This window comes from Oncorhynchus keta, chromosome 35 (genome assembly GCF_023373465.1).
Source record: "Oncorhynchus keta strain PuntledgeMale-10-30-2019 chromosome 35, Oket_V2, whole genome shotgun sequence".
Taxonomy (NCBI): Eukaryota; Metazoa; Chordata; class Actinopteri; order Salmoniformes; family Salmonidae; genus Oncorhynchus; species Oncorhynchus keta.
In genome coordinates, this window is record NC_068455.1 from 42780316 (window position 1) to 42793412 (window position 13097).

Genomic DNA, 13097 nt, shown 5'->3' on the forward strand with positions numbered 1-13097 from the left:
TCAATTTGGCTTCGTAAAAATAATATGGTTAGGGTGATTGGCGATATTCGCAATCTAATACAACTGTCACAGGCTCGCTCCCTCATGGGTTCGACTAGCTTTCCACAGATTCCAGAGGCACAAAGTAAAAAAAAATTAAGAACAAAACACTTTTTGGTCTTAGTTTAAGATTAGGCAATAAGGTGTGGTTAGGTTTAAAATCAGATTTTAAGAAGAGATATTGTAGAAATACACACGGTTTATGACTTTGTGGCTGTGTTAACTAGTGACCACCCTCTCCCGCCTTGATTTAGAGCCACACTATTTGTTTGATTCACTCAGAATTGAGAATTGATTAGCATGCCACTCAGTAAATCCACAACCCCTAACTTCCAAATAGTCCCAAACTGTTACTAGGCTCTATGCACCTGCAATTCAATCCCGGGGACGAGGTTAAGATCCCTCCCAACGTGTTCTCCAATCTCATAAAACATTTTAGAAAAAAGATCAGTGCCTTCCCCTCGCAAGGTGAAGTATTGAAAGGTATTGAAAACAGGGGTGCCACATTTTTTGAGGGAAAAAATGCATTACTTGTAAAACAAAATATTTCTCTGAGCAATTACTTGACTTGACTTGTTAATGGTTTACTCCATGTGTAACTCTGTGTTGTCTGTTCACACTGCTATGCTTTATCTTGGCCAGGTCGCAGTTGCAAATGAGAACTTGTTCTCAACTAGCCTACCTGGTTAAATAAAGGTGAAAAATAAAACATAAAAAAATAAAAACAAATTGAATTATTTCACTATTCGAATATCATTTAGAAAAAATGTTGAGCATATAAATATAGCTCAGTATTTGTAATATTTACTTTATACTGAGCACCACTTCAAGGACATTTTATCATATTAATAGAGCCAAATACAGTATCCCTGTACATGTCCTTGTCAAGACTCAATGACCAGATATGCAACAGGCTTAAGAACTATTGTAAGCAGATGGTATAAGAACAGTAGCTTCTGTTGAGTATTTTTTCCATTCTTCAAAAGACTAAATATCCTGAGTATGTATTATTTGCCAAATGCTGGCAACAATCTGCTGTTCACCTTTAATCTGAAATTAAACAAATGGTGTTTTGTTTGAGTCAGATTAGTGAAGTGACAGAAATCTAAAAACACTGAGTATAATTATTTCCTCATGTTTGATACTAAATTGTGGGGCCTCCACAAGGTCTGCTAATACTGTTCAAAGACAGTTTGTACAGAAGTTAAACTCACCATGGGTTGTGTCTGCCGGGGCGTGAGCTCCTGAGAACTGACAGGCTCGTGGGGGATACTCCTCTGCATAACTCCCTCAGTTGGTGACAGAGAGCTCTTGCTCCGGCGCACCGGCTCTGCAATGTCCCTGGTGGTCACCACGCTGTTCTTAATCCTGCGCATGTACAGCTCTGCTGGCGATGGCTTGGCTGCCCGTGATGTAGAGGCCCCTGTGGCATTAACCTTCTCCTCCTTGTCCAAGACAGTGGTGGCTCGGTACGCCCTCCACGTGGTGGCCGACTCTAACTCATCTTCAGAACCCACCCCTTCCAGCCTGGCTCCCTGGCCAGGCTCATCCACAGATGCCGCCCCCCTGTTCCTCCAGGTGCTCCGCACAGTCAGGTTTCTCATCTCTGGGAGACCGTCGTCCTGGGAGGTGTGGTGGCCGTGGTATCTCCTCCAGCTGGTGACGGTGGTAGTGCTGCTACTGCTGCTCTCAAAACCTGACTCTGTGTCGTTGTTGAAGTCTGAGATGGTCTCCGGTGACTGGAGGCTGAAGCTGCTTCGGGGGCGTAGGTGCGTCTCCGCACGGGCCATCCCTAGCACCCCTGGTTGATCTGTTTCGTCCGGGCCATCTATGGATGGCCGGAGGGTGATCTCACTCTTGGGAATGGAGATCTCATAGGGGATGGAGATGTTCCCCCTGTGCTCACTGGGCCCGATGACAATGTTGCTAGTGGACGTGTGGCGTTCCTTGACTGGTGGCTCGCTGGATACACTGCTGCTACGGCTGCTGGTCCTGGAAGAGCTGGGATCGTTGGGGTAGATAGTGATGCTGCTGGTCATCTTGTTGGTGGTCAGGACAGGTTTCGTGGAGATTTTGGGCTTACCATTGGAGGTCAAGAACTCTGCCCCGACTCCGGATATCATAACTTCCTTCCTATCAATCTCCACAATGGCCGGCTTGATGACTGCCTTTGACCTCAGGGCCTCCCGTGGGCTGCAGACCCTGCGGACCTCCATCCCTGCTGGGGTGTGAGTTGGCTCCAGATATCCTCCTTCAGCCATCAACAGCCTGTTCTGCTCCTCGTCAATCGAGCTCCTGGTGGAGGAACCCTCTGACTGGGAGTCTTGTAGGCGAGAGTATCTAGAGTACTTCGGAGGGTTGGAGGTTCTGCTACTCAGTGCTGCCACCTCAGACACAGGCTCTGGTTCTGAGGGCCTGGACCCAGTGGATTCAGTCTCAGAGGCTGAAGAGTGACCCTCAGAGCCATGATCACTGACCAGCGGGGACACATGGGACTTGTAGGCAGTGTACGACCCATTGGCCTGTGAGAGGTTTAACACTGGAGGAGCCTCTTGAACCAGGTCCACAGACACCAGGTCAGAAGCAGAAGCAACCTTTTCAGGAGGGGAGACTGTGTTGGTCTTGCTTGAGCTTTCAGGCACCACAACAGAATTGTTTGACTCACTGTCACAACCAACATTCAATCTAGAAAACTTATCCACTTGGCTCTTTTTGCTTTCACTCTCACTTGGCTTCTGAGATGTCTTCCATGGCTTCTGGTCATTAGCTGCTGGAGGGTAGCGATTAAGAACCGAGACCTTCTTGCTGTCACTCAAAGACGTGCTAACAGGAGTATGGGCTCCTCCCCTTGTTGTTTTGTCCTCCACCCTTCTACCTATTTCTTTCACTACATTGTCAGAGGCAGTTGAGGATCCAGTCTTTGGTGTCCTCCTGCTCTTGTGTGAAGGACTGAGTGCCCTCCTGACAGACTTGGGAGAAGTTTCCTCAGAGTTGCTCAGCTCTTTGCTCCTCAGCTTGGTCTCCCTCTTGTGCTGCGGGGACAGCTCTCTGCTCTTGTACTTGGGGGCGGCTGGCTCTGCAGCTGCAGCACTCCTGTACTTAGGCTTGTCCTTCCTGAACCCACCCCGGACATTGATCTCTTCATTTTCTGCCTTGCCATTCTCAAGGACCTTTGCTGGACCGCTAAGCCCTCCATTGCCGTGACTGCACAGCTGCATTCTAAGCTGCTCCACCTGATCGTTGAGAGCTCGGCTGCGGGACCTCTCCTGTTGGAACTTCTCCTGCAGCTCTCCGCTCTTTGACTCTGTGTTCTTGAGATCCTCCTCCACTAGTTCCAGTTGCTTCAGCCGGTTCTTCAGCCTCTCAACTTCCTGGGTGAGTTCCTTGACTTTGTTGTCTTCCTGGCCATCAAGGCTGTTCTTCTCGTTTTCTGACTTATTCCTTAGCCCAATGTCATCGCCCAGTTTCAGGTAGTCCACGCTCTTCTTGCGCCCCAGATTGCTAGTCAGGCCAGATGAGAGGTCATCTTCAATGCGGAGGTCCCTCAAGTCTGTGCGGCTGGGATCTGCTCGGCCGATCCTGTTCTTCTGACAATCCAGCTTTTCTGTCAGTTTTAGTATAAGCTTCTCATCCTCCCTTTGCTTCTCCATGAGCCTCTTCCTCTCACTCACAAAAGTCTGAGTGAGGCCCTTGAGCTGCTCCAGCTCCCCTGCCAGAAACTTCTCAGCCCGGTCCAGCCTTACCTCTGATGCATCCACTTCCATCACACGGGCCTTGAGGGCCTCAAGCTCAGAGGAGAGCTTCCGGGTCAGGTTCTTCTCTTCATTGAGATTGAGGCAGAGCTGGCTGCAGTCTGACTTGCTCTTGCCGAAGGCCTCTTCCAACTTCTCCAACTCAGCCATCCTCTTCTGCAGGCGCTCAATCTCAGACTTTAGATCCTTGGTCAAGCTCTCCTCCTCTTCCAGTTTCTCCCTCACTGTGCGGCAGAGATCCTCTGCCTTGCACACCTCCTCGTCTTTGCCTTCAATCCTCAGCAGCCGCTTGCGCAGCGCCTCTACATCGCCCAGCATGGAGGAGTTGCTGCCCTCTGCCTGGATGATCTTGTCCTGCAGATCCAGCAGCTCATCTTCAGACTTCTGGAGCTTGTTGGTGGCCTCCTCAAGCTCATCCAGCCGCCGTCCCAGGCTTTGCAGCTTGTGCCGCAGGTGGCGATTCGTTATGTCTTTGTTTTCAGACATCACAGATATTATTGCTGTTGTCTTCTATATGGAAAGGGGAAATTATTTTACTACTTTTTGGGAGGTCCACATTTGTGTGGCAGTCCTTCTCTGGTTAAAATGATGAGTCACAAGTCCGTAATGTTGAGTTATGTTCAGTCACTTTCTCCTCTCCGCACAATGTCTTCTCCCTTTTTCTTTGGTTGGTTCTTATTCCTTCAACTCCCCTCAGCTTGATGGTCAACATGGGTGTCTATCACCTGAAAGAAAAAAAGAACAGAGTTGCAACAAAATTAGAAATTATTACTGACTGACCTCAAAGTGATTCTGAGGATCAGCAAACATTTCAGTAACTGTTGAGAACACAGAGTGTCGTCCACAGAGAGTGAGAAATGGTTCGACTGTACTTGATTGCACCGTGTAGCAGACCTGCACACTCAGCATATGATTTCACAGTTCCGCCTGATTACTGCAACACAAACCATGAGAAGAGCTGGGCCGGCCCAAACACACCCAGTAATGGAAAGGGCTGGGGCAAATGGGTGGGAAAAAAAGGGGACCAGCATAATTCAGCACATACACACATACGCAAGTGCTCATACATAGTAAATGCACACTGTAACCTAGACAGATGATTAAGATCACTACAACCAAAATGACATGCTATGACAGCAATTCTACGAAGATACCTTTCACCTTGCCTTGTCGTATGGCCACTGGAGACTGGAGGGTAGCATTCAAAAGAACGCTACTCCCCCCTTCTTGCCTCCTGCAGCCTCTGCCAATGTCCCAGCATTGATCTCTCTGCCGTTCTGCTGACAGCAGTATATCAAAATGACAAGCTTCCACTCACATGGCTGTCACCATGGCAACAAGCATAGGGCATTGCTAAACACCACTCATGATCAGGACCATGGAGAGATACACCGAGTGTACAAAACATTAGGAACATCTTCCATGACATATTGACCAGGTAAAAACTGTGATCCCTTATTGATGACACCTGTTAAATCCACTTCAATAAGTATAGATGAAGGGGAGGAGACATGTTAAATAAGGATATGTAAGCCCTGAGACATGAGTTGTGTATGTGTGCCATTCAGAGGGTGGATGGGCAAGACAAAATACTTAAGTGCCTTTGAACAAGGTATGGTGGTAGGTGCCAGGCACTCTGGTTTGAGTGTGTTAAAAATTGTAGCTGCTGGGGTTTTCACACTCAACAGTTTTGCAACGGTGGGAAGCATTGGAGTCAACACGGGCCAGCATAACTGGAACGCTTTCGTCACCTTGTGGAGTCCATGCCCTGACGAATTGAACTGTTCTGTGGGCAAAAGGGGGTGCAACTCAATATTAGGAAGGTTTTCCTAATGTTTTGTGCACTCAGTGTGTACAGTGCCTTCAGAAAGTATTCACACCTCGGGTTGTGCCGGTCATGAAATTTGGTCAGCCAGTGATGATAATAACTTCCGGTCTCACAGTAATTTACCATTAATTAACATAAACACATTTAGCATCTCCTGGCTATCACACACAGCCTGATGCAGAACTTTGGAACATTTTCATGTCAAAAAGTCTAATAAATCCATGCAATATAGCCTACACCAGTGTTGGTCAACTAGGTTTCGCCTTTGTCCCAACAATTTGATCAACTAATAGTCAGCGGGCCAGATCATAATTAGTATATAATATTACCACAATTAATTGGCCTACACTACAAATTGAAAAACATTTTACACATATGATTAGTACATAATACATTCAGTGACAATAACATAATAATTTCGATCTGATTAAGCTCATAAAATCACCATGGTCTCTATTCAATTATTCTTTTTGTCTATTTCTAAGTGTGTTGATTGGTGGGGAAAAACAGGTCTACGTAGCCTACAGTAGGCTACACTACTTTTTCTAACGTCAACATTCTTTCAAAACAAGTAGCTGGATAGCAAGAGAAAATGTCGCTCTCAAAAAGTATCAAAAGAAAGGCGGAAAATGAAAATGGAAGTTTCTGGGAAGAACGTAATCAAATCAAATTTATTTATATAGCCCTTCGTACATCAGCTGATATCTCAAAGTGCTGTACAGAAACCCAGCCTAAAACCCCAAACAGCAAGCAATGCAGGTGTAGAAGCACGGTGGCTAGTAAAAACTCCCTAGAAAGGTCAAAACCGAGGAAGAAACCTAGAGAGGATCCAGGCTATGTGGGGTGGCCAGTCCTCTTCTGGCTGTGCCGGGTGGAGATTATAACAGAACATGGCCAAGATGTTCAAATGTTCATAAATGACCAGCATGGTCGAATAATAATAAGGCAGAACAGTTGAAACTGGAGCAGCAGCACAGTCAGGTGGACTGGGGACAGAGAGTTTATGCATTCATCTTTCCATATTTTCCCAATGCCAAGCAAGTGTGTCGTATTTGCAATGATTATGTTGCTGTTAGCAAATGATTAAATCTCAGACGTCATTCTGAGTCGAAGCATGGAATTTCAAAGTGGCCTTCCCGTCCCAGACAGAGGCCCAACACAGAAACATTGAAGCCTTAACTGCAAGCCACACACAGCCACACACACACACACACACAGCCACACACACACACACACACACACACACACACACACACCTCTTTTTTGGCTGACATATTCTGTCACTTAAAACAGGTTAAATATGTAGTTACAAGGAAGAGGGAAAACTGTTGTGGACATGGTGGAAAAACTTGAGGCCTTTACTAGGAAGCTTGAGTCATTCGATTTGGAAACGACAGGCAGAGGGTCATGGGCCGCAGCATTGTCACGGAGGTGGAAGATTTTCATCAAGCAACTGACAACTTCTCCACCAGATTTGAAGACGACATCATACCAAAAGATAGTGTTTGTATGTGATCCTCTCAGTCCGATACCCTCGCTGAATGAGGCCGCAATTCAAACTGAAATGATTTAATTCAAACTGAAATTATTTAATTCCAGACATCGAGACAAAGCAGGGAATGCACTCAGGAGTGCTTGTGTGTGTTTTGGGTGGAATGCTCAGAGGAATACAGTACAGTAAATACATGTGCATTTTATGTGCTAACAATGTTTGAATCGACTTACATCTCTGCAAGTCCTCATTTTCCTCTATGAACACAATATAGACTCACAACAGGAACCGGCTTTCACAAGTCAATCGAGGTCAAAATCACTTCCATCTTTACCAGACATCCACAGGATCGTGTCCGAGGGGAAATGCAACTTTTCCCATTGAGTGAGTAAGTAACTTAGCGTCCTATATGGCTGTATTTAGTCAATACTAACATTATTGTGAGTGCTTATCTAGGAATATTTAGATCTCAATCTGACAGTATTTTCTGTTTATTATGTATGCTACAGTTTTGGCCAGTTACAAATTGTAAGTAGGACTATTTAAAAAAAAGCCCACTTCTATTAGGCTATATCTTTTTGTGAAAGATTCTGTTAAGCCTCATAGTCTAAGCCTACCTCAGCCAGTTTAGTTATTTTATATAGGCATAAGCCCTCTTGTTGTTTGTAAAGTCAAATTACAATGAAGATTATTGAAATGAATTACTTGACTGGTGTAGTTTTTCTCCATATGTTGCTGGGCAACACTGATATAACAAGTCAGCTATATTTTCAGCACCAGGCACTGTTCACCTATTGATTGCGCTGCGGTTCCAGCTTTACATTTCAGCAGCACCACAAAATGTTCCGCTGCCTGCTTTATTAGTTGACTCCTGCATTCTCTCTCCTCATGAAGCAAGTTCAAATGTAACTTTTGCATTGTTTACGTACTTCCTTCTTGGGACAATGCATTTAGGGTCAAAAACAAATATTCATAATTCATTTGGGGGCTGTCGGGGGCCCAAATAATATTTCTGGCCTACACCATCACAATAAATCCATTAGTTATTTAAACAGGTCTAAGGAAACATGATATGAAGAAAATGTAACCTATTTCAGAAGAACAGAAGAGCATACTCAGTTGTCCTGATGTTAGGCCCGGACCTGGCAATGCCATATGGCTGTGGGCTTCACTAGTTCACTTAGAAGGTAAGACTGGCTTATAATTCTGTGGCATTATTTTATAGCATGAATAATATAATTGAACATAGCTCAATAAAATATAAATTATATTTTCTCCAAACTATTTGAGGAAGTGCGCACATGCGGCTATTCTGTGTTGAGCGGTTAACAAAGAAACAAGTACTCCTATATGCTTCATTTAGTTACAGTGCAGTCGGAAATTATTCAGACCCCTTGACTTTATCCACAATTTGCTACATTACAGCCTTATTATAAAATGGATTAAATTGTTTTTTTTCCCGTCATCTATCTACACACAATACCCCATACATTTTGCAAATGTATAAAATAAAAAATAAAAACACAGATTACAGTAATTTGTTGAAGCACCTTTGGCAGCGATTACAGTCCTCCAGATGTGACAGTTGGTATTCAGGCCAAAGAGTTCAATCTTGGTTTCTTCAGACCAGAGAATGTTTCTCATGGGCAGAGGCCTTTAGGTGCCTTTTGGCAAACTCCAAGCAGGCTGTCATGTGCCTTTTACTGAAGAGTGGCTTCAGTCTGACCACTCTACCGTAAAAGCCTGATTGGTGGAGGGCTTCAGAGATGGTTGTCCCTCTGGAGCTCTGTCAGAGTGACCATTGAGTTCTTCTTTTTGCTCTGATATGCACTATCAACTGTGGGACCTTATATAGACAAGTGTTTGCCTTTCCAAATCATGTTCAATTAATTTAATTTACCACAAATGGACTCCAATCAGTTGTACAAACATCTCAAGGATGATCAATGGAAACAGGATGCACCTGAGCGCAATTTCGAGTCTCATAGCAGGTATCCGTTTATTTAATTTTTAAAGTGGACATTTTTTATTTTTTAACTGGTGATTGTGGGGTAGTGTGTAGATTGATGAGGGGAAAAATTATTCAATTAATTTTAGATTAAGGCTGTAATGTAACAAAATGTGGAAAAAGTGAAGGGGTCTGAATACATTCCAGAAGCACTGTATGCAACTAGTTGTGATGCAAAGTTTGAGCTATACGTTTTGATTTTTAAAACATTCTAAGGCTGTGTGATGTGACTAATGAGGATTTGAAAAATGTTTTACGATAAGGCATGAGCTTTGCTTAGTTTTTGTTGCGCAAGCTGTACACAATTCATCAGTCTCTCATTCACAATTTGACATGCACTTAATGCCTCGAATTTCCTGGCTGCATTCCCTTTGGGTGCCGTAATGCACCCTAAAAAAAATCCATGCCTTTTTACAGCAGTGCTCGTTGTGCCCTTGGTCTGAATATAATAATTAGAATTCCCTTCTCCCAGTTGCGTGTCAAAGCACCTCTCACTCACACGGCTCTCAATCACGTGATCGGGTCTTTCTCACAGGCTACAAGTGAAGACAGACACATCAGGAATGCAACTGCGCACGTCCTTATCCAATTCCGAGGCATGTATTGAAGCTTTTGGAAGAACTGTCCACATTTACTTTGTCAGACAAGAACATGAGTAGGGCTAACGAACAGCAAAAGCATTAGCCTATGTCCATCTACTATCCCCCATAGAACAAACATTGACCTATTATATTCTGAACAATAAATAAATACTCCAAAATAGTCTGGGACAGTTGTGGGATGCGATAGACCCCAAATTAATACAACCACTAGCATAAAAAAAAAACGTTTTAAGCAATGAGTCTGACGCAACAGATCCGAACGTTTAGCTAAAAATGTTGATTAACTATGAAAGCTATTTCTTCACATTATTAGCACAGCAATGCACACACGGCAGTAGGCTATAAGCGTGAATGTTCAATTAGCAGGAAAACACCATTCTCAAAAGTGACCGCAAATGTAATTATGCACGTAATGCATTTATTGTAAAGTTGCATTTTTATGGTGAGAATTATCTTCCTCAAACTGGAAACTCACACACTGTGCATGTATGCCAGTTAGGCTCTACACCAGTTGTAAAGCGGATTAAATGTGCTGAGTACCAGGTAGTTAGCGAGTTTGGTAGGCTACTAATGACCATCAGCAGCATCAGAGCTTGGAGAAGCCTAATAATCGTGACAAAACGCTCAAGTGGAATTTGACTGTTGTCATGACTAGTGACTGCCGGTGTGGTGGTAATATGGTCACCTTAACAGCCCTATTCACACCCCTTCACCGTTTCCACATTTTGTTGTGTTAAGACATCATTTTCAATTGAGATTTGTGTCACTGGCCTAAAGCTGAAATGTCTGAAGTCAGTAAGTATTCAACCAATTTGTTATGGTCAGCTTAAATATGTTCCAGAGTAAAAATGTGCATATTAAGCCACATAAGTTGCATGGACTCTGTGTGCAATATTAGTGTTTAACAGGGCCCAAAATGTAATTTTTGCCCCACCAGCCAATCTGTTTTTATCACCAGCCAAAATATTTGTACGCCATAATAACATTTTTTTTTAAACTGATGACCATGCTTTGTAATGTTTCTAAAACAAGAAATGTATTCGTAAGAAGCAAATGTGGTAGATCGCTCAATTTCATTTCAGATCTGAGTCTTTAGCAATTACATTTACTTTTGATACTTAAATACATTTAAATCTAAATACCTTTACTCAAGTATTATTTTACCAGGTGACTCACTTTTACTTCAGTCATTTTCTATTAAAGGCATCTTTACTTTTACTCAATTGGATACTTTTTCCACCACTGCTTTTGACTCACAAATACGAATGTAATGCTTGCACTGTAGAGCCCAACAAATAGACCACCTGCCAATGTGGCTGGTGAAGTAGACATTTTTACCCACCATTAGCTAAATCTACCCGGATTTTGCAGGTGTTCATTTTATCCCCTGGTGTTGAACATCATTTTGAATGACAACCTGTTCTCTGTACCCCACACATACAATTATCTAAGTTCCCCCAGTTGAGCAGTGAATTTCAAACACGGATTCAACCACAAAGACCAGGGAGGTTTTCCAATGCATCGCAAAGATGGGCACTTGTTGGTAGGTGGGTAAAAATAAAAAGACATTGAATATCCCTTTGAGCATGGTGGCAAAACGTTGCAAAGCAATACACTTTTTGTCCTGAATTTAAAGTGATATTGGATTTGCCCCAAACATATGAGTACCACACCCCAAATGTTCAAGCATACTGGTGGCTGCATCATGTTATGGGTATGCTTGGACTGATGAGTTTTTCCAGTATAAAAATTAAACGGAATAGAGCTAAGCACAGGCAAAATCCTAGAGGAAAACCTGGTTCAGTCTGCTTTCCATCAGACACTGGGAGAGTAATTCATCATTCAGCAGGACAATAACATAAGACACGAGGCCAAATCTACACTGGAGTTGCTTAACAAGAAGACAGTTAATGTTCCTGACTGGCCGAGTTACAGTTCTGACTTATTAAATCTGCTTGAAAATCTATGGCAAGACCGGGAAATGGTTGTCCAGCAATTAACAACAACGAATTTGAACGAGCTTGCAGAATTTTGCAAAACATAAATTGGCAAATGTTGCAGGTGTTGAAAGCTCATAGAGACTTACCCAGTAAGACTCACCCCAGTAATCACTGCCAAAGGTGATTCTAACATGTACTGACTAAATACTTATGTAATCAAGAGCCAGTTTTATTTTTCATATACAGTACCAGTCAAAAGTTTGGACACCTACTCTTTCCAGGGATTTTCTTTGTTTTCTATTATTTTCTACATTATAGAATAATAGTGACGACATCAAAACTATGAAATAACACATATGAAATCATGTAGTAAGCAAAAAATGTAAGATACTTCAAAGTAGCCACCCTTTGCCTTGATGACAGCTTTGCACACTCTTGGCATTCTGTCAACCAGCTTCATGAGGTAGTCACCTGGAATGCATTTCAATTAACAGGTGTGCCTTCTTAAAAGTTCATTTGTGGAATTTCTTTCCTTCCTCATGCGTTTGAGCCATTTAGTGGTGTTGTCACAAGCCATAGTTGGTAAAAGACCAAGTACAAGAAGCTTTCAAATAAGCAAAGAGAAACAGTCCATCATTACTTTAAAGACATAAAAGGTCAGTCAATCTGGAAACTTTCAAGAATTTACAAAGTTTATTCAAGTGCAGTTGCAAAAACCATCAAGGGCTACGGAGAAACTGGCTCTCATGAGGACCGCCAAAGGAAAGGAAGACCCAGAGTTAACTCTAATGAACTTGTCCTCTGCAGCAGAGGTATCAACCCCAGAAAACAGGCAATAAACTGCACATCAGATTGCAGCCCAAATACATGCTTCAGAGTTCAAGTAACAGACAACTCAACATCAACTGTTCAGAGGAGACTGAAGACCTGATTCACGCATGGTCGATTCCAACCCCTGTGTCTTTGTGAGACGCAGAGTAGGTGAACAGATTACCTCTGCATGTGTGGATCCCACCATGAAACATGGATGTGGTGGTGTAAGGGTGCTTTGCTGGTGATATTGTGATTTATTTAGAATTCAAGGCACTCTTAACCAGCTTGGCTACCACAGCATCCTGCAACGATACGTCATCCCATCTGGTTTGCGCTTAGTGGCACATCATTTGATTTGCAACATGACAATGACCCAACACACCTCCAGGCTGTGTAAGTGCTATTTGACCAAGTAGGAGAGTGATGGAGTGCTGCATCAGATGACCTTGCCTCCACAATCACCCGACTTCAACCCAATTGAGATGGTTTGGGATGAGTTGAACCGCAGAGTGAAGGAAAAGCAGCCAATAAATGCTTAGCATATGTGGGAACTCCTTCAAGACTGTTGGAAAAGTATTCCAGGTGACTACCTCATGAAGCTGGTTGAGAGAATGCCAAGAGTG

General features: G+C 43.3%; 1 protein-coding gene across 2 annotated transcripts in view; it reads right to left on the reverse strand.

Annotated features, from left to right (window-relative positions):
* The window catches only part of LOC118368524 (leucine zipper protein 1), an 88417-nt gene that overhangs the window by 22595 nt on the left and 52725 nt on the right, over window positions 1-13097 (reverse strand). For both annotated transcript variants that reach the window (XM_035752685.2, XM_052497054.1), the window contains exon 3: window positions 1254-4516. In XM_035752685.2, coding sequence (XP_035608578.1) covers window positions 1254-4277 — 3024 coding nt within the window. In that variant the 5' untranslated portion in view covers window positions 4278-4516. The remainder of the gene's footprint in view (window positions 1-1253; window positions 4517-13097) is intronic.